Consider the following 27,633-nt stretch of genomic DNA (forward strand, 5'->3'; position numbering starts at 1 on the left):
AAGGATAATTTACCATGATCAAGTGGGATTTATCCCAGGTACGCAAAGATTTTTCAATATCCGCAAATCAATCAGTGTGATACACCACATTAACAAATTGAAGAATAAAAACCATATGATACAATCATCTCAATTGAAGCAGAAAAGGCTTTTGATACAATTCAACATCCATTTATGATAAAACCTCTCCAGAAAGTGGGCATAAAGGGAACATATCTCACGTAATTAAGGCCATTTATGACAAACCCACAACTAACATCATACTCAATGGTGAAAAGCTGAAAGCATTCCCTCTAAGATCAGGTACAAGACAAGGATGCCCACTCTTGCCACTTTTATTCAACATAGTTGTGGAAGTCACAGCCACTGCAATCAGAGAAGAAAAAGAAATAAAAGGAATCCAGATGGGAAAGGAAGTAGTAAAACTGTCACTGTTTGCAGATGACATGATACTATACACAGAAAATTCTAAAGACACTACCAGAAAACTACTAGAGCTCATCAATGAATTCGGTAAAGTTGCAGGATACAAAATTAACATATAGAAATCTGTTGCATTTCTATACACTAACAACAAAATATCAGAAGAGAAATTAAGGAAACAATACCATTAAAAAAAATACCTAGGAATAAACCTACCTTAAGGGAGCAAAAGACCTGTACTCTGAAAACTATAAGGCGCTGATGAAAGAAATTGAGGATGACACAAACAGATGGAAAGATATACCATATTCCTGGATTGGAAGAATCAGTATTGTTAAAATGACCATACTACCCAAGGCAATCTACAGATTCAATGCAACCCCTATCAAATTACCAATGACATTTTTCATAGAACTAGAACAAAAGATTTTTAATCTGTATGGAAACACAAAAGACCTTGAATAGCTAAACAAATCTTGAGAAAGAAGAACGGGGCTGGAGCAATCACACTCCCTGACTTCAGACTATACTATAAAGCTACACTAATCAAAACAATATGGTACTGGCACAAAATCAGACACATACTTCCATGGAACAGGACTGAAAGCCCAGAAATAAACCCATGCACTTACGGTCAATTAATCTACAACAAAGGAGGCAAGAATATACAGTGGAGAACAGACAGTCTCTTCAACAAGTGGTGATAGGAAAACTGAACAGCTACCTGTAAAAGAATGAAAGTAGAAAATTCTCTAACACCATATAAATGTAAGACTGCATACTATAAATGCAAACTAAATGTAAGACTGGATACTATAAAACTCCTAGAGGAAAACATAAGTGGAACACTCCTTGACATAAATTGCAGCAATTTTTTTTTGGATCTGCCTCCTAGAGTAATGGAAACAAAAGCAAAAATAAACAAATGGGACCTAAATAACTTAAAAGCTTTTGCACAGCAAAGGAAACCATAAACCAAATGAAAAGACAACCTACAGAATGGGAAAGAAATATTTGCAGGCGATGGGACCAACAAGGGATTAATTTCCAAAATACACAAACAGCTTATACATCTCAATAAAAAAAAACCCAATAACCCAATCAAAAAATTGACAGAAGACCTAATTAGACATTTCTCCAAAGATGACACACAGATGGCCAACAGGCACATGAAAGGATGCTCAACATCACTAATTATTAGAGAAATGCAAATCAAAACTACAATGAGGTATCATCTCACATCAGTCAGAATGGCCATCATCAAAAGGTCTACAAATGATAAATACTAGAGAGGGTGTGGAGAAAAAAGAACCCTCCTACACTGTTGGTGGGAATGTAAATTGGTACAGTCACTATGGAAACAGTATGAAGGTTCCTTAAGAAACTAAAAATAGAGTTACCATATAATCCAGCAATCCCACTCCTGGGCATATATCTGGAAAAGAAGCAAACTCTAATTTGAAAAGAAACATGCACCCCAATGTTCATAGTGGCACTATTTACAATAGCCAAGACATGGAAGCAACCTAAATGTCCAGCGACAGATGAATGGATAAAGAAGATGTGGTATATATGCATAGACATAGAAAACAAACTTTATGGCTAATAAAGGGGAAAAGGTGGGGGAGGAATAAGTTAGGAGTTTGGGATTAAAATATGCTACTATATATTTATAAAACAGATAACCAACAAGGACCTACTATATAGCGCAGGGAACTAACTATACTCAATATCTTGTAATAACCTATAATGGAAAAGAATCTAAAAAAGAATATATATACAAATATATATATACACACATATATACACAAATAATATATATAAAACTGAATCACTTTGCTGAAACTAATACACATTGTAAATCAACTATATTTCAATAATTTTTTTCTTTTTTTTGGCCACATCACGCAGCATGTGGGATCTTAGTTCCCCAACCAGGGATCAAACCCATGCCCCCTGCAGTGGAAGCATGAAGTCTTAACCACTGGACCATCAGGGAAGTCCAATAAATTTTTTTTTTAAAAGATGTGGTATATATATACAATGGACTATTACTCAGCCATAAAAAAGAATGAAATAATGTCATTTGTAGCAACAAATGGATGGACCTAGAGATTATCATACAAAGTGAAGTAAAATGAAGTAAGTCAGACACAGAAACACAGATATATAGTATCATTTATATGTAGGATTAAAAAATGATACAAATGGGCTTATTTACAAAACAGAAATAGACTCACAGTCATAGAAAACAAACTTATGGTTATCAAAGGGAAAGGGGCGGGGGATAAAGTAGGAACTTGGGGTTAACACATACACACTACTATATATAAAGTAGATAAACAACAAGGACCTCCTGTATAGCATAGGGAACTATATTCAATATCTTGTAATAATCTATAACAGAAAAGAGTCTGAAAAATAATATATATATAAAACTGAATCACTTTGCTGTACACCTGAAACATTGTAGACCAACTATACTTCAATAAAAAAAATTTTTCTTGGAACAAAAATGCTGTGGGATGAATGCTCTCTGACAAAGGAAAGCAACAAAATGGAGCCAAAGGAAGTTGTACAGGGTTTTCTAAAGAAAAGACATTATCAAAGAATAGACATTTTACTGAAAGTAGAAGAAAGTACCATAATCTAAAATGTTTTTAATTAAATCAAAGAGTCAAGAAAAAAATCTTGGATTCTCTACAGCAAGTTTGAGTTTAGCTTGGAGAGGAAAGAATGCAGTAGCTTTCTCTTGCATTAGAACAGGTGTGTACAGGCCAAGATTGGAACAAATCAGCAATGCCTTGGGAAGCCCTTCCTGACAGAGCAAGACTGGAAGGAAAGATGATCGATTTGAAGGATACCAGAAACACAGGGGCCACTCAGTCTGAAACCCCTGGAGTTTAAAGCTTGATATTACTGCTTCTTATATTTCTGAGACTCTTGACTTTTGGTGGAGTGAAAAGACCACCAGACACGCAATGAGATCTTGGCTGGAGTCCTGGTTCTGGAGTCAAATGGAAGATACCTCAACATAACTTCCCTTTTCTCGTGGGCACTGTGCAGACAATACTCCTTACCTAGTTCAGTTCCCATGACATCATTTACATGCAAGGCCTTGCCTGTTGGTATCTACTTGTTAAACATTACTCTAGAGAGAGACTCCATTTGAGCCAAAAGATTTTTTGATTAATTCATATTACTCTGAATATTTAATAAAGTATTTTTAATAAGTATTTTGTAAAAAGTTATGGTAAAGCTGTTACTGTTGAAAGCTTGATTTAAGAAAATAGTCATACATCTTATCAGCTCAATTTAAGAAACTCAAGTTATATATAATCAAAGATCACCATCTAGTGGCCCAATTGTACTATAACTTCTAAAGTTAGCTGCAAGCTCCAAAGACTTCAGAGGCTAGAAGGCGTGTGGAAAGCATCCGGCCCTGCCAAGGAGAGGAGCAAAGAGAGATTTTGGGCCCACTAAAAGCATTCAAATTTCAAGTTACAAACAAAATAAACAAAACACGGTGCCCTTCAAACGAATCAACCTTCCAAATCAAGCTTTGGTCTTGGGCCTCTGGTCACTCAGAGTATGAGTGGATAGTTGAATGTGATAAAGTAAAGTGAAAACTATTTTGGAGATAAGCTCAGAGAAATCCAAAACAATGAAGGCCTTTACAATTATCTTGAGCGACTTTGCCTCTCACAAGCAACTTTACAATCGAAAATTTGGTTTCCTTGTGATAGAATTATTTGTGTGTACATCTTGATGATAAGAAATAAAGTTACAAGAAAACATCATTGCCCCACACAATTCTCTTCTAATTAGGCAGCATGAGCTATTGAAAAGGGCATAGTCTTGAGTCAGAGGGCTTTGTTCAAATTCTGGCTTCACTCCCTATTGGCTGTGTGACCTTGAGCATGTTACTCAACCTCACTGAGCCTCACAGGGCTATCGCAAGGATTAAATGAAATAAATCTTGGAAAGGGCTTATTCTGGTATCCAAAACATAACTGGTGCTCCTTTCACCATTCTCTCACTTAAAAGAAACCATATAATTTAGAAGAAATTAAAGAAAAAGTTTAACTTAAAAAAAAAATAGGGTTTGGATTTGAAGCCAAAAGCTGACTTTTAAATTACATTTTTCTGTTAAAATGAAGATAAGAGACTGTCTAGTAATCATATGACCAAAGTAACAGTGGTTGTCCTGGCTTTGACTGATTCTGTATTTTCTTTCAGGATGTAATTTTCTTACTGGTAACATGGAAGAAAGAGTTGTATCCACCGTAAAACGAACATAATAGTACAAACCTCACAGGGTGTTGAAAGGATTAAATGAGATGTTGCATAAATGTCCATAGCTCAGTACCACTTAGTAAGGATACTACTAAGTTTCATTATTACTGGTCTTTGCCTCTCTCGTGGGACATCTGTGAGAATATAATTGCCATTGATTATTTCAGAAATGCCCGCGGGCTTTTGCTACCTTCCTCACAAATCACTCTTTCGCCAAGGTTCTTCCCTAGAAAGACCAGCACTGGGGCTCTCATAAGGTGCCTGTTTCTTTGTACACACTATGCAGATGACTGGTTTTAAAACAAGTCACAGCAGAATTTGCATTTCCAAACGAGAGTTGTATCCTTCAAAGTGCGTGAGAGGTTAAAATTCTTGTTCCTCTAATATCCCTCTACTCTGGGAACTTCCCTCACAACCGACTATGTATCCCTTTATCTCAACAGAAGCAAAACGGAAAAAGGATTTTAGTGGAATAGAGAAATAGATTTGTGTGGGTAGCCTGTAGGTTGGTTCTGAGGCAGTTCATGAATATTTCTGAGCAACAGCCAGCATAACTTTGCAAAGTGACAACACAGAAGGAATACTATCATAGGGGTATATTAATTATAAGATGATATTTTAAAGTCGCATCTTAAAGGAGAAAAAAGGTCTATGTTCAGAGGCTTAAAGAGCCTGCATCCCTCTTTGTGCCCCTTTCCATTGGCACCTTGCCTGTTCACAGAGTCCTAAAGTTTCGACCCATATTTGGGATATCAGGGTTTTGGGGGGTTTTGTTTTGTTTTGTTTTTGTTTCCCTAAATCACTTTAACGAGACTTTCCGGAGGGGTTGGGGGTGGGTCTCAGGCCCTTGCACACTGACTTGCAGCACCCAGAAGTGGCACAAACGTCCTGTCAGGCCCACGGTTCTAATTTGGGGTATGGAAATTGTTGCTAAGTAAAGCAAGGCAGCTATGACAGGAAGTAAAGCCTTGGCCGGTGGAAGCCTGTGCTGGAGTTCTAGCGCCACTACTCACAAAGCGCTTAATTATTTTGAGCTTCGTTTCCTCACCCGTGAAATGGGGGGACCCGGCCCGACTGGCCTCAGGGGACTGTGATGAGGGCTGGAGCCAGACTGAGAGTGAGAAGGCCCTCTTAAGCATCACGCCCAGAGTCCCTCCCCTGCTCTTGGCACTCACTGGTCCCGTCCAGCTCTGCAAGAGGGGTCTCACCACGCCCAGAGGGCCAGCGGGGCAAAACAGAGATGAGGGACCCTCCGCGGCGGCAGGTGAGGTGGCCCGTGTCAGCCTGGCTGAAGGGTCCCTTCTGCCCACGCCCGACCCTCAGCAGGAAGCCCCAGGCTCACCGAGCGCCTCTCCACGCTCCCTTTTTTCCTGCCATTCTTGCCTGGGGTGACATCCAGCGAGCGGTAACTGGGTGGCTTCTCCTCAGGCCAGTTTGGCGAGCGCGAGCGGCGGCGGCGGCGACGGGGCCCCCAATTCCGGGAATGCCTCTCCTTCTCCTCCTCCTCCTCGGAGCTCCAGGAACTGAGCCCGGAGGGCAGGGGAGGGGAGTAGCTGCGGTGCCGGCGCCTCTGGTGTCCCTGGGCGCTGCCCCGGGGGCTGGGCCCGCGGGCTCTCTCTGGGAAGCGGCTCCGGAGACGGGGGCGGTTGGGCGGCCAGCGGGCCTCGCTGGACGAGGGGCCGTCGCTGAGGCTGTCCCTGTCTGACCAGGGTGTGGGTGACCCGCGCTGCCTGGAGCCGCGGTGCCTTCCGCTCCGCAGTCGGCCCAGCTCCCTTTGCTCCAGCGCCCAGCGCTGAGGCTCCCGGTCCCGGTGCTCCTGCTGGAAATCAGAGTAGCGGTGCTGCCTTCTCCCCTCCCTCAGATCCCAGGGTCCGGGGGGAGGCGGGGGGAGCCACTGCTGGTGGGAGGAGTTGCTGGTCCTCCGCAGAGACGGCAGGTCTCTGACCAGCGGGGGTAGGTGGATGATTCTGCGTTCCACGACCTCAGAGCCCAGGGAGGACAGCATGCTGCGGGGATGGCCAGATCTGCCTTGGAGGTCAGCCGGCAGAGGCTGGGCTGGGTTGAGGTTCCGCAGCTCTTTCTCCAAATACTCTAGGACACCGTTGGTGATGGGAGGGTGAGCGGTGGTCTGGGTCAATGGCATCTCTGGGAGGCTGGATCGCAGGGACAAATCTGATTGAAGATAAGGAAAAGAACATGCAGAACTGCTGGTCCAAAACACACTCCTCAGAATCAGGGCACCGAAGTGCCACCTTATTAGCATGCATCTACCCCCTCCCATCCTCAGTCGTAAAGATGTCCACCATATTGGTCATGAAGGCCCCAATGCAGCCCATGCTCCTACCCTTGCCCTTTACCCTCTCCCACCCCAAATCTCTGGCAAGGTTTACCTCGCTGCAGCAGTGGATTCATTGGATAAGATGAAAACTGGGAGCTCCTGTCCGCCCCCCAGTACAGGGGTTTTTCGATCATCTGAGGGCCTAGGGCCTGAGCCTGCTTCATGTTGCGTTGGTGGGCCAGGGCTGCAGGGGGAAAAGGAGAAATGCAGACCCTCAGCCAGGGCAAGGCCCACACCTCCCACTTCACTTCTCTCCACCTAGCAGCCTTGCCAAGAGGCCACTTTCTCTCTTCGAAGTTTATTGTGACCTCTCTCGCATGGGAGTAAGAGTTAAGGGAAGTAGTGAATCAACTATTCCCTTGGCAAGGAGCTGGGAATAAATTCCCCAGCCAACACTGCAACTCCTGCACACTAGGAAATATAATCTTAAAACCTGACTTCCTAGTCTTGAAAACATTTCATTGTTCTGCCCATTTCCAAGGTCACCTAAAATGTATAGGTAGATGCATAGGTATTAGCAGGCAATGAAATTTCAGGCCATAGGCCAAATATAGAAGGTACAGATGCAAAGGGCTTAGAGGAGGCTGTTAGTCAGGGGCTGCTTGGGAGGACTGCCTGCTCAGAGTGGAAAAAGAGGACGCAGGTGCTGAGGTCAATGGGCAGAATTACTGGTAAAGGGAGAGGGACTGAAGAACGTTTCTAGCTGGTAATGCCAGCCCTGGGCGGGAGAAAACCAGGGGGAAGAAGGCAGAGAATGCAAAAAAGTTGAGGTGGATCCTTTCTACTCTTCTCCTCACTTTATTAAGTATTGGGGTTTTCCCTAAGTAGGGGGAATCTCTAATGGGTGGGGTAGAGGCAGAGAAGGGAGAAGGGAAATACCATTTCCTTTCAGGGCAAAGAAAATAATAGAAAAAAGCAGCACAAGGGATCCATAGAAACGTTTCTCCAGTCGCTTAGGTGCAGCTGGTCTGAAGCACACAACCCACAGCAAGTACAAATTAAAAACAAATGAATCTAGTTGTTTTTGTTCATGAATTTCTATTTTGAGGTAATTGTGACCAAGTGCACATGTCTCCCAAGCTCCCTGTCTATCCATGCATGTAGGAAATGTACTTGTGTGCTTAAGTGCAGGAAGTGCCTGCCAGCCTGGCATTCTCACCTCCTCCTGGGTTCCCCAAGCCCTGTGGCCACCCCTAAAGCAGCAGGGCTCTGCCAGAGGCTTCCTCTTACCACAGAAGGAAGAGGTAGGAGACAGGCATTCTGGACCCAGCTGCATAGGTTGGGGGATTTGCTGAGGCCAGCAGCTAAAGGGCCATCAGGAAGGCCACCCAATGGCTCTAGTATGAAACCAACTTCCAGCACAATAGGAAGTGGTTTCAGCCAAGCCCCCAAAAATGTTTGGAGCCCCAGCCCTGATGGTGAGTCACAGCCCAGCATGGAGGAAATCAGATGCAAACTTAGAGCAGCTCACCCAGCTGCCACATCTTCATGCCAAAGGACAGCACTCCAGACCCTCTAAAGATAGGTTCACTTGCTCAGCACTTTCCTCTCCCTCTTGCTAACAGGTGCCTCCCCCAGCTCCCTATACACGATATCTTCAGCACACACAATGCCCTCCTTAATATGCGCCAGTCACTTTACATGAGCTAACTAATCCTCAGAGGAATCTCTTAATATGAGAATCAGATGAGGAAGTTAGGCTTACAGAGGTTACCTTCCCAGCCCAATGTCCCACAGCTGGTGACTGGCAGAGGCAGCATGTGACCCGGTGTCTGTCTGCCACTCAAGCCTGTACTCTTTCTGCCAAACCACAGAGTCCCCAGACTCCTTTATTTATGTGATAAAGCAAAAAAAAAAAAAAAAACCTAAAAACAAAAAAAACCCTTCTCTAGTGGTAGTGCCTCACTTTATTTCTCTCCACTCAGCACCACACCATTCAAAACCCACTTCAGACTAACCTCTGCTTCCAAGGCCTGGGGACATCTGATTCCATTGGGAACAACCCTACCCACCCCCTGCCCCTCTGACTGAATCTTGGTTTCCTCCAGATGATACCATTTCCCCTTTGGGCCACTTCCTTCTTCAACTCCTCCAATTCAATAGGAGGGAAAAGGAGAGTTGGGCTTAACTCCTTGCTCCCCAAATGACTTTTTAATTAATGGGACCCCCTGCAGAGATGACTCCCTAGAGACCCTTCCAGATCCTCCACGCGCTTTCCTGTCAGATTTTTACATATTCCCAAGATTAACACACCTGCTCCCTTCTTAGCTGCCACAAACTTTTTCCCAGGGTCCCTCCCTTCCCTGATGCACTGGAACTGATGAGATGGGAGTGGAAAAATACAGCCTCTGAGCTTCTCCCTTGCCCTCCTGTCCCTGGAAACAGCTCCATGGGGAAGTCTAGGCTATCAGGTGTTTCTATTGCTCACCTAATGGGGAATCAGGCAATAAAATAAGAAACATGGAGAAATGAACAAAGCTTCAAGACTCCTAATAAGTTACCTCTGAACCTCAGTGGTGTAAAGTCTGCCTTGGTCACCTTTAACGTGCTAGTTATATATACAGACTCCTGGACCCTGCTCGCAGACTGACCTTCAGTCTAATACAAGGTAAGAAAATCCATGTTTTCAACAAGCTCTCTGATTTTAATGCAGGGAGTCGAACTGGAGTTGACTATTGTGGATTCTCAACAACATTCTGAGAATTATGGTCCTCAGGGATAGGTTAAACACAGGCTTTGAGGGTCACGTGGACTTCAACTTGAATCCCAGCATGTATTAGCTGTGTAAGTTTGAGTGAGTTTCCAGAGTGTCTGAGCCCAATCTCCTCATATCTGAGCTGGGGATAATAATACCTACTTCACAAAGTTGTTGAAGTTAAATGAGGTAATGCACATGAAATGCCTAACAGCTCATGGCTCTCACTGTTACTGTTAAAATAAGTCGCTTCTTTCACCTTAGATCTCATAGAAGACAAAAAGTACACATTTGGAGACTAGACCACCATATTCATCCTCATTGCTGAGGAAAACCCAGGGCATGTTCTTTAAGAAGACCCTTTTGTGGCAGAAATAACACTCAACACCTCCCCTCCTGCAGAGACCTGCAGCCAGCATCCTCTGTGTGCATCACCCATGGTGCCCCTGAGGACCTCCAACTTCTTACTATTCCTTACCACCCCCTCCCTGCCCTTATAGTGTGTTCTTCGCCCTCTCTGACCCATGGTCACACATTCCTTTTTTTTATACATATACTGGCAGTATACACAGTATACCAAATTGACTGGCAGTCCTTCCACTGACAACCTCAGGAGCATCCTAGAATCTCATGCCCCTTGAATTTTTGCCATTTCAGCTTTAGGAAACCACCAGTCAATGCTTCCTGGACCCACACTGGCTGCACAGTCAGGCAACTGACCTCATATAGCCCTTCTCGCAATGTGCGTAGATCTCCTTGACTGATCTAGCGACCCTGCTTCCCTCCTCCAGAGCAGCAGTTTAAACTTCTCATGTCTTCCCCTCCCTATGAACTTTCAGCTAATGACATGTCTTTGCTGAGGAAGAGGAACCAGCCCTGGACATGGAATCAAGAGACCTAGGTCTAGTCCAGGGCTCATCACTAACAAGCTGTGTGTAACTGTGGAAAAGTCTCTCTAGGCCTCACTTCCCTCAGCTGAGGGGATGGGGAGGTGGGTGGCATAGATCAGAGATTCTCCGTGTGGCCTATAGCCCACTGCAGGGTGCGCCTAGGGGTTCCGTGGGGAGGAGGGTCAACAACCAATCTAGGGATGGAAGTTGTCGCTCCAGTTCCCACGGAAAAAAAATAAGATTCAGTGTCAATAACTTTCTTCTTTAAGTTCTACTGTAGGTTGTTTACTAGTACTAAGTGAATTACCAAGGATTACTAAACTTTGGTGTCATTTTCATTTTTCTCCTCTCTGATCCTCTGTTAACTCTCAATGGAAAGTAGGAGCAGGTTGGGGAGGTGGGCTGTGGTCTCGGAAGCTCAAGAATCACTGGCATCGAAGCTGCCTTTTGCATCTAGAATTTTGATGTGCTGAAATCGAGACAGGCGGGTGTGAGCTCCCTCCCTCAGCTCCTTCCCTGACACTTTAATCGTCTTCCAGGTGTTAACAACTTCCTCTCTCTCTTCAGAGGGCAGGCTTCCTTTTCCTTTTCTGTCTAAAGGTAATCCTTTCACTGTAAGCCTGATGTCTCTCCCACTGGCTCCATCCCTTCTGAGTCATCGCCTTACTTCACAATGCTTCCCTTCACTCTCTTTCTGTTGGCCTTGGTTCTCTGCCTACACATATGCTTAGGGTTACCTTATTCTAAAAAAAAATCAACGATCACATACACCCTCTTCCCCACCCAAGAGCTTTCCTTGACAACTCCTGCCCCCTCTATGTAATCTCCTCTTATCACCAAATTTCTCAGGACAGACTCCCCAAGTGACTCACTTTGAAAGTGATCTCATCTGCTCAAGTTCAGGGATCTTTTATTTGTGGCCCACATTTCTTTACTTTACCAGTTCTTCTAAATGACCCCTAACCACTTAGGAGAAACCACTTTCTCCCAGAACCTGTTTATCAGCTTACTGACAGTGGATACATTTATCGCTTGTGCTGACTGAGTCCCTAGCCCTGACTGTTTTGAGTACCCCACAGACCTAGGGATTCCAAGAAAGTATCTTGGGAGAGTTTCTCTCATCTCAGTCTGCATATTTCTGCTCCAGTGGCAGTGACTTCTACATGGCATCTCTCCCAGAGGCCTCTGAACGGTAGGGAGCTCCGTGGCCCAATATTGAGTTCTCTGCTATTTTTCTTCTCTTGAAGGAGTTCATTGGTATCTCAGCCAATCCCATAGTGATCTACACAGATAGGTCGTGGCAGCCTCTCTCGTGGGAAATTCAGGCGCTCATAAGTCAGATAATCATGAATACAACGCTGCACTACTTCTGCTACTTACCAGCTGTGTGACTCCTCTGACCTTCAGTCTCCTCATGGTTAAATAATGATACCTGCCTTCTAGGGTTGTGAGGATTCAAAAGGGAAATATATGCAAAGGGCCCACACACACCAGACATCCAATAAAAGTTAGTTCTCTTTTCCTGTAAGACAGCAACCTCAGAACATAGGCCTGAAACTAGACTCAGACCATTGACCTTCTTGACCTTGTAGATTAGGTTTTGTTTCTGTCTTAACAGCCAATTTCTTATTTTTTTCTTTTAAAAGTTTTCTTTTCAAATAGACCAAAATGATAAGAGTGGTTATATCTGGGTGCTTAGATTAGTCTTTTCATTTTCCTACATTTCAAATTTTCGACAATGTAATACTTCACTTATATCATCAGGAAAAGGAAATGTTACTTTAAAAACAAAAAAACCTCCTTCAATTTAAAGCTGTTGATTCCATCTCTTTAGTAAGGAAAGATCTTTGTAGAATAATTCTTTTTCTTTTGCCTTCACCAAATTTTTTATGGCATGTCACAATTCTGTTTTAAAAGGTCAAACTTAAGCCCAAAGAAAGATCACATTAGAGCAAGATCTTCTTCTGCCCCCTCTTTCCTTTGTCTAAAAATGAGGCTCTCGAAGTGTGCCCCCAGACTGGCAGAATTGCATCACCTGTGAACTTTTGAGAAATATAAATTCTCAGGGCCACCCAAGACCGATTAAATCAGAAACTCTGGAGATGGAGGCCTCCAGGAGATTCTTAAGTTTGAGAATCCGTGCTCCAACACCTCTCTCTTCTCATCTGTTCTTTTCAAGTCATCTTTGAGAAGTGGCCTTCTCTCTCACAGCTCTATGCAAATCACTCCCTCCAGCCACCTCGTGTCCAAGCAAGGTCAGTGCTGGGAGCAAATGCTGGAGCACAGGCACATCAGGGCCACTGATATGTAGGCAGAGACACCTGAACGAAGCCTTAGGCAGGCTAGGAGGTGAACAGGCAGAAGTCCTCCCACTTTGCTCCATAGCTTCCCTGAGCATAATTTCCTGGGCTGAGGCCAAAGACCTCTGAGCCTCTGACGGGAGAAGGGCATGGAGGAGAACCTGGAAGAACCCAAGGTTTTGACCTGGGCATATGAAATGGATCTGTCTGGGGTACTAGGCTCCTGCACCACCCCACCGCACTGCTCGTCCGTCCCCTCTCACCTTCCTCGGGGCAGCAGCAGCGGTTGGGACAGCAGGGGCAGCGGACGTAGCAGCAGCAGTACTGAGGACAGCACTGGCACCAGCACACTCCAATCAGCAGGAGCAGAAGGAGGGCCCCCAGGATGATCAAGATCACTGTCAGCCAGTCTGCAGGAGAGAAGCCGAGCAGGGATTGAACTAAACATGCAGGTAGGTGCATGCTTCAGGCTGTAACGTTGTAGAGGTCTGATCAACACAGCTCTTGAACTATAGGTTAAGGGTGAGCAACATACAGGCAAAAAAAAAAAAAAAAAAAAGTTTATCTTTGGTAAGGGAACTTCAGAGGCTGGCTACCGACAACAATAACCTAGGCTTGCGTGTTTCTGTTTTTCTTTTTTTTCTGTATGTAAAAGTGTCACAGTGGGGTGGCCGAATAGAAAGTTCCAGGAGCACTTACGCAGGACAATGAGCTTCACTTCCTTATCTGGGTCTCCTGACGTGTCCCCTGGAGCCTCAATGGTGCAATAATACACTCCATGGTCCCACCACATCACTTCATTAATCACAAGATCTGCTCCTGCAACAGGGGAGGGGAAGGTGCCAGTGGTTAAAGGAGAGGGATCTGATCTATGGTCGCTTCAAGTCCCCAGCATTGTACTTCCACATCCCAAGAGGGCCTCTCATAGTTCAGAGAAAGGCCTCAATTCCTTCGTTTGAGACTCTTTCTCCAAACAATATAAAGGTGGCAGAACTTACCATTCATTGAGCCCTACTAGGTACCTTGAAAGGATTTTGGATACATCACCTCATTTACTTCCCAAAACAACTCTAAGTGGGTGAGGTAGAGATTACCGGCTATCTCCCAATGTCTATTCTCCCCTTCTCTCATGATCATAGAAGTTTTGGTCATGTACATGGCCATCCAGAATAAAATCACTATTTCCCATCCTCATTTACAGATGGACACGGACATGTGACTCAGTTCTGGTGGGCACAATATAAGCAGAAGTGTCACATGATGGCTCCCAGGAACTTTTTTAAAAACAGTTTAGGAACTTCTTTGCCCCTTTCTTCTTCAACTCTGTTATCTGGAAAGCAAATGTGATGGCTGCCATCTTGGACCATGAGGAAGGAGATGACATTCTTGGTGAGCTGGAAGGAACTTGGGTACCTGAGGACATAATGGAACAGACCCACCACACTAGTTCTTGTCTGTCTACCTCCAAATTTATACATGAGCGGAAATAAACTTCTTTATTGTTTAAGTCACTAATATTTTGGGCTTTTGCTTACTTGCAATCAAACTTAATCCTGATACAGTGGGTAGGATTATTAGCTGCATTTCAGATGAGGAAACTAAGACTAGAGGAAGCTAGAACAGAGAGAGGTAACAGAGGTAGGTTCAAACTCATGTCTCTGCCCCAAAGCTGGTGCCCTTAACCACCAAGCTCTACCGTCCTCTCCTAACTGGGTGGAAAGCTCCACAGCCTGGATTCCTCACAAGCTGGAAACACATATTTCTGAATCTTGAAAGGATAGGTGAGATGAACTTGAATAATAAGTAAGGATGAAATGCCAATATTTTAAGAAAAGAATTTCAGTTTTCATGAGCACCAAGCATCTACCCCATTAAGATAGGTGAATGTTATGTTCACATTTAGTAAATGCAACAAATGTTCACTAAAGACCTTTTGTGGGTCCAGCACTATATCAGACTCTATGGAAGGTCAAACAAGACCTATCTCTGTCCTCAAAGCGCTTAAAGTCCAGTCAAAGGCATCAGGGCAGCTCCCACGTCCCTGCTACTTCAGCCACAGTAAGTACCAGAGGACACCTTCAAATTCTTAGAGACCTCAGTTATAGACTTGCTCCTGCTCAGCTGGCAGTCGTAGCTGCAATTCTTTATTATCTCTTTGTCAAGAACTATTTACTGAGGAAATGAAACAAACATGCAAGGTCACGCACCATTGGAGCTAACTTCGACTTCTGTTTCCTTCTCTTTCTACGTCAATCCCTACGGTTTTTTCCTACCCCATGATTTTCCAAACCCACTGCCTTTCCCAGAAACAAGCTTGCCCCAGACTTGGAAGAATGGTGAAAGTGCTTAGGAAGAAATTCCCCCTCCAAGGTTAATGTGTGTTATAAATCTGCCCCAATTTTATTAGAGGCATAAGGATTATTTCAGGGATGTCAGAGTAATGAGGACATTCAGATATGTTAATATTTTAAATTATCCAAGAACTGATTTGACAGGGTCTTCTCAAATGATGCAAACACAGGCATAAAAGTATTGGAATACAAGGGCTCCAAGAAATCACAACAAGCCTGAGGTTAAAAATTAAGACCAAGGGGAAATACCGCTTTCCCATGGGAGTAAGAAGGAGGCAGAGTTTGACCCAAACGGGGTTGGGAGGGGAAGTAGTAGACAGTGCTGTGCAAAACTAGAAAAAAAGACGGAAAATCAGGGACTATCCCCTATGGGCACTTTCATCCTTTAAACTTTGGGGTCAGATCGGAGCTAATTCTGTGGGCTCTGGAGAAAGCAGAGTCACCCTGAACCTCTGAGGATGCACCTAGAAACTGGAAAAGGATAGATGTTCCCTAAGGCTGAGCATTCAAGGGTTGACTTGGGAAGGTCTGAGGTTGAATGTAAATGGATCAGACTTATGTATTATAGCCAAAGTATTATACACAAAGGTGGAAGCAATTTTTAAACTGGCTTGATCTACCTCAACAGTCATAGAATATTCACTGATTTCCTCACATTGTTGCTAAGAGTACCCTGAGTGGCCTTCTAGGTGTATTCTCCTGCTTTTTTTTTTTTTTTCACTTTTAACCAGCCAATATTTATTTAACACTGCACATAAAGCTCATTGAAATACGCTCTGAATTCTGTGCCAATAATCCATTGCAGCAGTCCTGGATTATAAGACAGGAATGTGGGGCACTGACGCATCCATTCAAAAGTGTGTTGAGTGATCATAATTGAAGTTTACTGCACACTTAATGTTTGCTAAGTGCTTTATACGTATTATCTCACTTAATCTTGACAACCCTCCATGAGATACGTGCTACGGCAAGTCCCATCTTACAGAAATTGAGGCTAAAGAAAATGGAAGGGACTTGCCCAAGTTCACACACCCTGTAAGTGCAGAACGGGGACCAACACCTGAGTCTGACTTCAGAGAAGGGGCTGACCACTACTCTCTGTACCCCCACAAAGAATGCATATGCTTTAGACATAGCTCTCAGGTATCACATTTGATACTCACTTTGGTGTGTGGAGACAGAGGCCATTATGCCCATCTTTCAGATGTGGCAACAGAGGCCAGAGAAAAGAATGGATCTGCTGCTGGTCACTAAGCAAGGGAGTGGAAGCATGGGGGCACCCACCCTGTCTTTTGATTCTAAGCACAATGCTCTTTCCTCTACCAATGGAGGGCAAGGGTCTAAGGTGGCCATCTACTTGGAAACCCCTATTTCCTTAGATTTGGGCAACAGAAGTAGCCAGAGGGGAACTCAGGGGCCTGGGGTTCGAGCAGGCCCTGAGAGCAATCTGTGGAAGGAATCAAGGGAGCCTGAGCCAGACGTTAGACCTGCATCTTGGAAAAGCAAAGGAAATCACCCACTCCCTGACCTTTAGCCAAAGCTGTAGGATGTCTTCTTGCCTGAGACCAGCTTCCAGGGTAATGACTTTGGATGGTATAGCACATTCTGTGTATTTGGCACTTTCCTCAAAAAATGAAAGTGACCAAGTAGACCATCAGGCAGCAGAAAAAAAGGGAAATCCCCACAATGACTCAGACCTCTGGGCCTGGTCTACACACCTCTCCACCCCCAGTTCCCTGCTGCCTCCACACTCACGGTTCTGGATGGTGATCTTGCGCTGCCGGTAATCCACCCCCAGCACGGGCTCGTTCTGCCCCCGCCTCTGGGCCACGATGCGCACCTCCCGCTGGCTGTCATTGCAGTCATTGGATGGGTCCTGGCCCAGGGATAAAGCCGCCTGGTATGCTGGGGAAAGAGTACACACCTACGTCACACAGCAGTGGAGAATTCCCATGAAGAAAGGTGCCCTTAGTGGTTTCTGGAGCAATGAATGTTCTCAATTTTTCCCGAGCCTATGCATCCCCATGAAGATTCTGATTCTGGAGTGGGGATCTGAGATTCTGCATTTCTAATGAGCTCCCAGGTGACACCAGTGACCCACACTTTGAGCAGCAAGACTCCAGACCCCTCTAATAGGCCATCATTTCCAAATCCTGACTGCATCCCCATCTCCCACCCCAGTTTCCCTTGCCTCATTTTCAAAGTCACCCCAGAATCTGCTCCCATATGGTTCATCCACCTGCCCTCACAATAAAAGTTTTGAGAGCTGTTAAATCTGCTGATGGTAAATGCCTACTAGCCCGTCCCTCCTACCTTCCCACTTAATGCAGGCATTTTAAGAGTAACCCCCAGGAAACAATGCCTCAATTTAGAGAGGGGTGTCTTGGGGACAATGTCAGGCTCTGTGGGTGGCTCAGACAGTTAGGTTTTGGAGTTCATATTGTAAGATATTAGGGCTAAAAAAGGTAAAGCTGATGTCTCCCCTTGCTTTTCCTCATCTCAGGAAGCTCAGTTCCTTCCTGTGAACAGGGTATCTACTTCTATTCTCCGAATTTCTAATGGTTAATTGTCCCAGGCTGGTGGTGGGGATCAGGGTTCCTTTGTTTCTTGAGAGAGGCAGAGGTGGGCAGCTAGGGAAGAGCTTTGGATCCAGACAGCAGGACTGACGTGAGTAGGGCAGCTGTCACTGAGAGGCAGGACTTCGCTAAGCATGGGGAGAGCTGCACAGCACTCAGGGATGTCCAACAATGAACAGGCTGCCTGTGGCCAGGGAGCTCTCCAGCACTGAGAGTGTTCAGTCCACAGAGGACTGACTGTCCACCAGGAAGGCTGGCTCTAGAAGGGAGTGTGGCAGTGGGCGGGAGGCTCACAAGTGACCACTCCTCATGCGTCATTGGGGGGCGGGTAGGAGTCTTCTTGTCTGCGTTCGGAGGAGGTGGGGGTGATGAGAGGCAGACCTACATCCTCATCTTAGCGCATGGGTGGGCAACCAGGAATGAACTAGGAGTCACAACTTGCTCTGCCTTTTATTTAAAGTCTAAGCTGCCTTCATTTATTTTAGAACAAGGTGAGACATAAATTTTTAAATAAATAAATATTATGTGACCCTGAATAAGTTATTTCATCTACCTGGCCTCCATTTGTTTATCTATAAAACGAGGGGACAGTATTAAGTGATCTTTCTGGCTTCTTCTCACTATAAGGATTTGTGATCCTAAAGAATTCCTACACCCTAATGGCGGTACATCACAGAAGGACTCCGGGAGAGCAGGGGGCAGGGATGAGGGCACTCACATGCAGAGTAGTAATCAAAGATGGGGTCCTTGCAGAAGGACTTGAAGCGCCACGTCACCACCACATCCTGGAGCTGGGCAGAGGTGGTGTAGTCACATTTGAGAACGACGGAGGCAAACAGGGTGACATAGCGCTCCGTGTGCTGGACTGTCACCAGCAAGGACACACACCCTGCAGCCAAGAGCAGGAGACAATGCTGAAGGCAGACCTTAGGTAGGTCTCTAAGGGGTGACCTACTTCTATTCATGGGGCAATAAAAGCATTGCACACAAGCAAACACACCGCCTGACTGGTTGGGAGCAGCTCACAAGCTGTCTGTGTTCTTACTTAGCCTGGGCAGGGTTGGGACGGAAACTGCACAGACACCCTGGAGGAGATGGAGGAGAAAAAGAGCAAAAACCATGACTCCCAAGGTGTTCCCAGTCCACAGGGAGTGATAACACATCCAACAATGATAAAGAAACGATATTAAAAGAAGGCCATGGGGCTTCCCTGGTGGCGCAGTGGTTGAGAGTCTGTCTGCCGATGCAGGGGACACGGGTTCGAGCCCTGGTCTGGGAGGATCCCACATGCCGCGGAGCAACTGGGCCCGTGAGCCACAACTACTGAGCCTGCGCGTCTGGAGCCTGTGCTCCGCAACAAAAGAGGCCGCGGCAGTGAGAGGCCCGCGCACTGCGATGAAGAGTGGCCCCCGCTTGTCACAACTAGAGAAAGCCCTCGCACAGAAATGAAGACCCAACACAGCAAAAATAAATTAATTAATTAATAAACTCCTACCCCCAACATCTTCTTTAAAAAAAAAAAAAAGAAGGCCATGTATGTACTGGAGTGACTTCGCTAATATATATAATTTTTCATGTCACTTCTCTTCTTAAAACGTTTTCCCATTTCCCTAAGGATAAAGTTCAACCTCTGTACCCTGGCCTAGGAGGCCAGTCACGTCTGCCTTCAGTCTTTCTCTGTGGCCTCATCTCCCTTCATGCCCACCCCCACTTGGGGCTTCAGCCACTCTGGACTTGCCTCAGTCCTTCCCGTGCTAGGACTGCTGTCTTCCCCAGGTGCTCCCACATGTACATCTCTTGGCTGGAGCGCTCTTCCACATCACCAGCGGCCTCTCCACTCCCTTCACCAGGCTAAGTACTACTTATTTCTTAGGTCTTCAGCTGCACCCTTACCTCCTCAAGAAGCCTCCTCTGACTACAAGTCTGGGAGAGGGGCTTTCCTCTGTTTTCCCAAAGTGCCTCATCCTACCCCCAGGCAGAGCATTTCACACTTCTGGGGATGGCCTGTCTACTGTAGGCTCTGAGAAGGCCAACTGGGTTTGCCTCTGACTCACTGTTCAAACACAAGAGCCTCATACTGTGCCTGTCACCTCCTTGGCACCCAACAAATGTTTGTTGAATAAATGATGGAATGAATGACCAGTGAAAATTGGCAGTTCAACTGGTCAACATAAGCATAAAGAAAATTAAAAAATGATCAGACTGTGACAAATTTTATCATGAAAGACTTGAAGGAACTAACCATTTTTCTTTTTACTTTTTAAAAACTTTCTCCCCTTACCCTCCAAATCTACAGATATACTGAAAGCTCCAAGTGTGTGTTGATGAGGAACCAGGTGGCACAGAAATGTCAGGTGGGACTCTGGCATGGTCAGAAGTCCACACATAACCAGCATCTTCAAATGTTCCTATGTCAATATGGATTCTAGGCCAAGTTATAGTGGGCTTCTCATAGGAGGTTTAGTGTAGAGCAGTAGTATTCAAACTTGAGCATGCACCACCAGGAGGACTCGTGACAGCCCAGATCACTGTCAGCAGGAGTTTCTAATTCAGTAGGACTTGGGTGGGACCCAAGAACTTATATTTCTAACAAATTTCCAGGAGTTGCTGATACTACTTTGATGGGTACCATACTTTGAGAACCACTGGTGTAGACTAGCTAAAGTAAACCCAGGCTTTGGACTCAGATACAACTGGGTTCAAATCAAACTGTACTACTCACTTGGACATTGGACAAGTTATTTACTCTCTCTGAGCTTGTGTTTCCTCAGCTATGAATGGAGATTATAATAGTACTAACCTAATCAGGTCCTTGCAAGAATGCAGTGAGATAACCCACTCCTGGCACTTGGCATGGTACCTGGCAAGGTGCTGGCATATATGCTGCCATGTTAGTGACACTGTATGAGTCTTTTTCCTTTTTTCCCTAATTATGAGGGCCAAGGAGAAAGGGGTTCAAGTTGGGAGTCCCTCCAATAGAGTTCTCAGGTAGAGCTACCTTCATTTTGACTAACTCCCATAAACAAAATAAATACAGTCACCCCTGTTATAGAGCAGCTGGGTGAGCCTGGCTCAACGGCCAGAGCCACATGGTTCTGGGTCCTGCCTCGCCTTCTGGACACAGCCCTCATAAGACAGCCACCATGGTTTGTGATGGCCACCAGCAGCCACTTTTCTCATGTCCACAGAGAGGTAGCAGAATGTTGCTTGGGACAGGCTCTGGTCCCCAGAAATGACCTGAGCCATCTCCAGGGCTGGGCTGTAATGAGGATGTGCCAGTGACAGCCATGCTAGAGAGAGGGTCTGCAGCAGTGTGGGGGAGACCTGTGGGTGGGAAGCATCATAGAAGGAAGAGATTTAAGCTAGACCCTAAAACCCAAGTAGGATTAAGATGATACGTGAGGGCTTCCCTGGTGGCGCAGTGGTTGAGAGTCCGCCTGCCGATGCAGGGACACGGGTTCGTGCCCCGGTCCGGGAAGATCCCACATGCCGCGGAGTGGCTGGGCCCGTGAGCCATGGCCGCTGAGCCTGCGCATCCGGAGCCTGTGCTCCGCAACGGGATAGGCCACAACAGTGAGAGGCCCACGTACCGCAAAAAAAAACAAAACATGATACGTGAAAAATAGGGAGAGGGCAGAGAGCCTCATTGTGTCAGGATGGAAGAAAGGAGTGAGCAAAGGCCCTTATCAGGAAGGGGCAGTTCCTTGGAGAACCTGGAGGGAACCAACCCAGCTGGTGCCTCTGGCTTTATAGACAGAGGATAAATAAGGGGAGCTGGTAGTGGGGAGTAGGAAGTGGGGAGATGGGGTGGAGTGTAAATTGCACTCCAGAGTCTATTTCCAGTTAATGGATAATCACTGAAGACTTTCCTGAAGACGAGTAATAAGGTGAAAGTGATGTTTTTAGGAAGATGGATAACTTCCTTATTTAGTTGTGAATGGAAAAAGAACATCACTTTGAAAATAAGCCTTGAGGAGTTTGGGGGAAATAGCTGCTGTCTCTACTAGCTGTAGTGTTCCTGGAAATCAGTCCAATCAGAATGGAAGAGCTAATGACTAGTATCTCAAGCCTAACAAGGATTATTTCATAATCTGATTTTTTATTTTTGCTTCTCCACCTTCACCACCTCTTTGGTTTTTTCCAGAACTGACCTGAAGTAGGCCTTGGAGCTTTTACCCAGCACAGCTTTAACTGAATACCAGAAGCAGCTACAGGTAAGATTTGACAATGAATAGGATGGCACTGTCAACACTAGCTTATTTTGTTCAGTAACACGCATGGAAATAGAGAGAAAAACATTGAATTGTGGTGTAAACAAAATCTTAGGTTCACAAAGCACTTTCAAATATTTTCATTTACTCCCTAAATATGAGCCCTGGGAGGAAACAAGTTGTGCCGGTGCATACACAGCAAATCTAGGATTGGATAAGGCAAGTGGCTTGACTGTGGTCATTCATTTTCTAAGGGGGTTGGAGCCAAGATTCTGCCCCTGAGCAGTCTCTTGCCATTCTACCTGGCTATTCTTTAAATAAAGGAAGATGTTTGGTATTCAATAGCTTGCAAATAATCACAGCATATGGGGCCAGGCTACACGAGCAATAATTAATATACAATGGGCAGCAGTTACTCTAATACCGTGATTAATAAGCTACATGTTCTTTATTTTGCTGAATGGTAATTCAATACAAATGACAGTTTATTCAAAGGACTCCAGTCAACATTATTTGTATAGAGGTGGAATATCTGCAGGGGGGTAGTGCAGGTTTGCTGGGAGTCAGAGAGGGTATTTGGTTGGAGCCAGAAGTTGCTCTGGGGTAGCTTTGAAGATGGCTGAATCTGACACCCTGAGGCAGAAGAATGGGGACAAGGGTGATCACCTTCATTACCAAATGCGCACTCAGCTTCTTTTCCATGAATGCTCTTGTTATGGACAAAGCACACGTGGGGTGACTTGACTCACCTTTACCAACGTCAGCACTGGCTTTGTTGCCTGGTATTTCTCTTTTATCCTCTCTTTAATTTCATGCCTTACGTGAATTTCAAGCCTTGAAATACGCCAGGTTCCCACATATCTGACCATATTGAGCTCATTCACACTCCCTCCAGCGGTCTGTTGGCCCTACAGCATCCTGTACAGCTCCCAGACCTTCACCCCTCGCCCACCCTCACATGGAGAGTGGAGGAGAGTCTCAGGCCAAAAGGTACCGAGCAACCAGCAAACCCTTCTCCCTTCTTCTCAGCTGTTGCTCTGGGTTTCAGCATCTACTGTGTACCAGGTGATGTACATACATCGTCTCTAATCCTCACAAAATTCCCTAGGGTGGGGTCAGCCCTGCTCATATCTGTGGGCAAAAGTTCAGAGACGATAATAAACCAAGCCCTCTCAGCCTCACGATTTGAACTCGGGTCTTGCTCACACCAAATCCAATCTTTCCTAAGAAGGCAAGCCTGACTTTCCAAGTAGAAGTCAGGCACTGGACACTCAAAAAGCAGGAGGAATTTCCAGATTGGGAGGAAGAGAGAGGAAGTAGCAAGACAGACCATTTCAAAGGCAGAAACCTCCTATCTTTTCCTTTAGCCTCTAATTTCTCTGTAAAACTAACCACACTGGACACACACACTACTAAGCAGGTCAAGTTTTCAAGGAGAGACTAAGGGCAGCGGAATCTGGGCTGAAAATATGAAGAGATTCAAAAAGATAAGTGTCCTGTTTATATGTGTCCTGGTTGCATCCTTGCTCTTTTAAACCTGGTACTACGGGCTTTCAAATTCTTAAATTTTCTTTCTGTTCTTAAATTCCCTTCATCCTGTGGCATCTCCTTCTCCCCAGTTCATCACCATCTAATTGCCTAGTTGTGTCTATAATTTTCTCCTGAAAACATGAATTCTGGAGACTGATTTTCTGAGTTCAAATTCTGCCTCCACTCCCCTGCTAGCTAAAAGACCTGACAAGTTATTTCCAAACTACAGTTGTTTCTATATATGCAAAATTGGGATGATGATAATACGTGCCTGGTAGGGTAATAGTGAGGGTTAAATGAGATAAATATGTCCAGCATTTAGCAAAGAGCCTGGCACATAATAGACACTCAATAAACAGTAGCTATTACTTGTATCATTTGTTCTTATCTTGCCCACTTCAAGAGGTTGAGAGCAATTGAGAACAGCATGCAAAAGCATTTTGAATGAATTAAAATGATACAAATGTAAGCTATCATTACTGCCTTCTCTTTGCAAAATGAGTTAGTGCATTAAAAGCTTTTAAAGCTGCGTCTTACCTGGCAAACCCATTCACAGTTTGTCTCTGTGAAAGAGGAAGGGAGATCTGTAAGGGTGGAAAGGTAACTTCAGATGAGATAGCAGAGCTCATGGGAAGGAGGGAAGGAGAAGGGGATTCTCTGTTTCCCGCCATGAGGTACTTTCCAAGACTACGCTGCTAAGCAGAGTGGGGACTACCATCCCGCCTTGAAGTGGAAGGTAAATACACCAATAAAAAAAAAGAGTATCTTTACAACTAAATGCCATGTGTTCCCAAATAGATGCAGATCTTTGCACATTTATTTATTCAGCCTGTCTTCCCTGTGTAGTATCAGAGTGGGCAAGATGTTTTATAGTTTCTAGAACATATTATCCATACAGTACAGGGATACAGATACAAAAGTTTTTTTTCCTTTTAAACTAAGAATCCTTTTCAGGGGACTGGATGGCATTTCCCCTCATTTCCACATGAAGGGTCTTGCTTGGAAGGGAGTGGCAGGCAGGGAGGAGAGCAAGGTCTTTCCCAGCAAGGGGCAGTGGCCTAATGGTGCCTCCGATGGAAGGTCTTGATTCCTGTTTTTCAGGCACCCAGGCACCTCTGCTCCACTAATCAGGTTAACAAAAAGTACACAGGTTTAATCCTATCAGAGTTTATGTCAGGGCAAGCTATCTCCCCAAGTATATTTACCATCAGTATTTGTTACATTTCCTCAGATAACAGTGCAAACAGAAGAGGAATCAAGGAGAAGAGGGCCTGGCAATGCATGGACAAGAAGTAAGGGACGGAGAGAGCAAGGAGAGGAGAAAAGGGGAGAAAGAAGCAGGTTGGGGCGGGGGAGGAATTATGTCTACGTATTGCACGTTTAACAAAGGTCTGGGGGTGCTTCTCGACAGTTGTTAGGCTTGGGGTGGCAGAAGCCTATGTCTACCCTCGGGAGGAAACTGGTAACTACTGAGCACTTCAGTGTTGGTCAGCATGGTATTGGGGGCTTCATTATGCAGTACGTAGTTTAACCTTGGCAAACCCCCATGAGATCAGCCTTATTTTTATCTCAATTTCATAGATGAGGAAAATCCTCAGGGAGATTAAGTAACCGGTTTGAAGCCACACAGCTAGTAAATAGCGAAACTAGATATAAACGTATACCTCTAAAATCCCAAATCCTACAGTTTCCATTGTACCACCTGCCTCCTGGATAAGTTTCCTAATGGTGGAGGTTTAACCCTTTAAGAGACATTCACAAATTTATTTTAACCATTTTGTAGAGAAACCCCTTTCTTCCTTTTTTATTTATAAGATAAATAATAAGAAACTTCAAACAATAGAGAAGGGTATAAAGTAAAAAGTTCATCCTTGCTCACTATGAACTCTACTCTCCAGAGGCACCATAATTTGGTGTCTACCCTCCACATCTTTTCCTACACGTTTTTTTTTTTTTAATTAATCATATTATGTACATTGACCTGCAACTTTGTTTTTTCTTCAAACTAATGAGATATCATTATATTCTATCTCAGTATATATGGATCTAAATTTTAGTGGCTGCATGAAAATTCGCTACATGGATGAACCATAATTTACCCATTTTTCTAATGATGGGCATTTAGGTTGTTTCTAATATTTCACTATTACAAACAATGCTGAAATAATTTGTTGAAATGAATACCTTTATATTATATAAAGTATCTCTTCACATGCATGCTTTTATTCTAGTAGGATGTATTTCTCAAAGAGAGAGTGCTGGGTCAAAGGGGATAAGGCTTTTATATTTTAATAGATAATTCAGGAAAGAAATTTATATTCCCATCAACAGGGTGTGACACTCCCATGTTTCACCACAATCTTTCCAACAGGGGAAATATCAATCTTTAAAAATTTCTTGATAAACTACTGGGTGAAAAAAATAGCCCCTCAGGTGGTTTGAATTTGATATCCTTTGGTTATTAGGGGTAGAGGACAACAAGACCTGGTTGAGAGGCAGATGCTCGGGGTTTCCCAAAGTCAGACGCTCAGTGTCTGTGACTCATCTGTGTCCCCACATGCTAATCTCAGAGCACATGCAAATTTAAGTCTCACCAGAATGACAAATTTCTGTGTGCCCTGGGCCTTCAGAGGTCACTCATTCACTCATTTATTGAATACCTACTATGAGCCAGGCGCTGTTCCAGATGATGGGGGTAAAGTAGCTAATGAGAGAGACAAGGTCCCTGTACTCTTGGAACTTATACTCTTGGGGAAAGTCAACAATACATAAGTAAACGGATAAGCAAGATACCTCTGGTCATGGCTAAGTTTTATAGGATGGCTTAGAAACTGATAGAGCTTTGAATAACAAATCCTACTACTGTACAATAAGAGCCAAGAAGACACACGGGTCCAAATCCTCCTCATAGCTCTTCTTGGTTGTTTCAGAATCTAAATCAGACCCCAAATCTAAATCCTATTCCTTCTGTACAAACTTGGGCTTCTTCCCTATTTCCCGTCTCAGTGAATGGACAAGACTGAAAACTAGGAATCGTCCTTGACATCTCTTTCTTCCTCACTCCATTTAAAATCTACTATCAAATTGGGTTTGTCTCCTAAATATTTCTGGAATCTCTGTCTCTCCATCATCACCATCACCCTAGCACAAGCTACCATCACTTCCAGCCTGGATACTGCTTCAGCTTAACTGGTACCTGCACATACTCTGGTTTTCCTCCACGTGGATTCCACACACGTCTCCCAACTCTTTCTCCTTAAATATCTCCAAAAGCTGTCCATTGTTCTTATGATAAATACACAGCCTTCCACCATGACCCATGAGGCCATGCATATCTGGTCCTACCCATCCCCGGCCTCCTTTCCACCACACGTCCGGTGGCTTCCTCCTCTCAGTCACACTGATATTCTTGCCACCTCTCATTCTCACTGAGCTCCTGTCCAGCAGCCTTGCACATGCTATTCATTTGTTTGGGATGATCACCCCTCAGCTCTCAATGTAAGCGTCATTTCTCCAGGGAGGGCCTCCTGAATGAGCAAAATCCATCTATTATATGCTCTTGTGGTACCTTGTATCGCTTTCTCATGGTCCCTATCATAGTTGTATTTCTACATTTGCTTGTATTTCCTTTAGACCATAAGCACCATGGGGACCAAAGCCGTGTCTGCTTTTGTTTGAGAGTATGTCTGGCACATGGTGTGCATTAAACCTTTGCTGAATAAACAAACAAATAAATTCATACAAGACAGGCTAAGCTGCCTGGAACAAAGTTTAAGTGCTCTGAAAGTACAGAAAACAAATGGTTAAAGTCAACCATTTGTAATATGGCCAGACAAAAAGCAAGGAAGAAGGGTGTATGTTGGGGGGAGAGGGGGTGCAAGAGCATGCTCATAGTAGTGGAGACAAGGCTGCCCATGTTAGTGAGGCCATAATGAGTGAGGCTTGAATTCCAAAGAGATTTAATCCACTCATATAAACTATGGGGATCTAGCAGAGGTTCTTGGAGGACTCAAGTGAAGGTGG

The 27,633-nt window shown here is 44.7% G+C and overlaps 1 protein-coding gene across 1 annotated transcript in view; it reads right to left on the minus strand.

Moving 5' to 3' along the window:
* ILDR1 (immunoglobulin like domain containing receptor 1) overlaps nt 1-27,633 on the minus strand; it is a 113,252-nt gene that overhangs the window by 42,155 nt on the left and 43,464 nt on the right. Inside the window, 6 exon segments of the mRNA XM_089909992.1 lie at nt 6,062-6,891; nt 7,110-7,241; nt 13,206-13,352; nt 13,642-13,761; nt 17,049-17,198; nt 18,588-18,758. Coding sequence (XP_089766118.1) covers nt 6,062-6,891; nt 7,110-7,241; nt 13,206-13,352; nt 13,642-13,761; nt 17,049-17,198; nt 18,588-18,758 — 1,550 coding nt within the window.

The sequence above is a fragment of the Delphinapterus leucas genome, chromosome 4, assembly GCF_059928025.1.
Source record: "Delphinapterus leucas isolate spDelLeu-1000000601 "Yukka" chromosome 4, BTC_Dleu_Yukka2, whole genome shotgun sequence".
Taxonomy (NCBI): domain Eukaryota; kingdom Metazoa; phylum Chordata; class Mammalia; order Artiodactyla; family Monodontidae; genus Delphinapterus; species Delphinapterus leucas.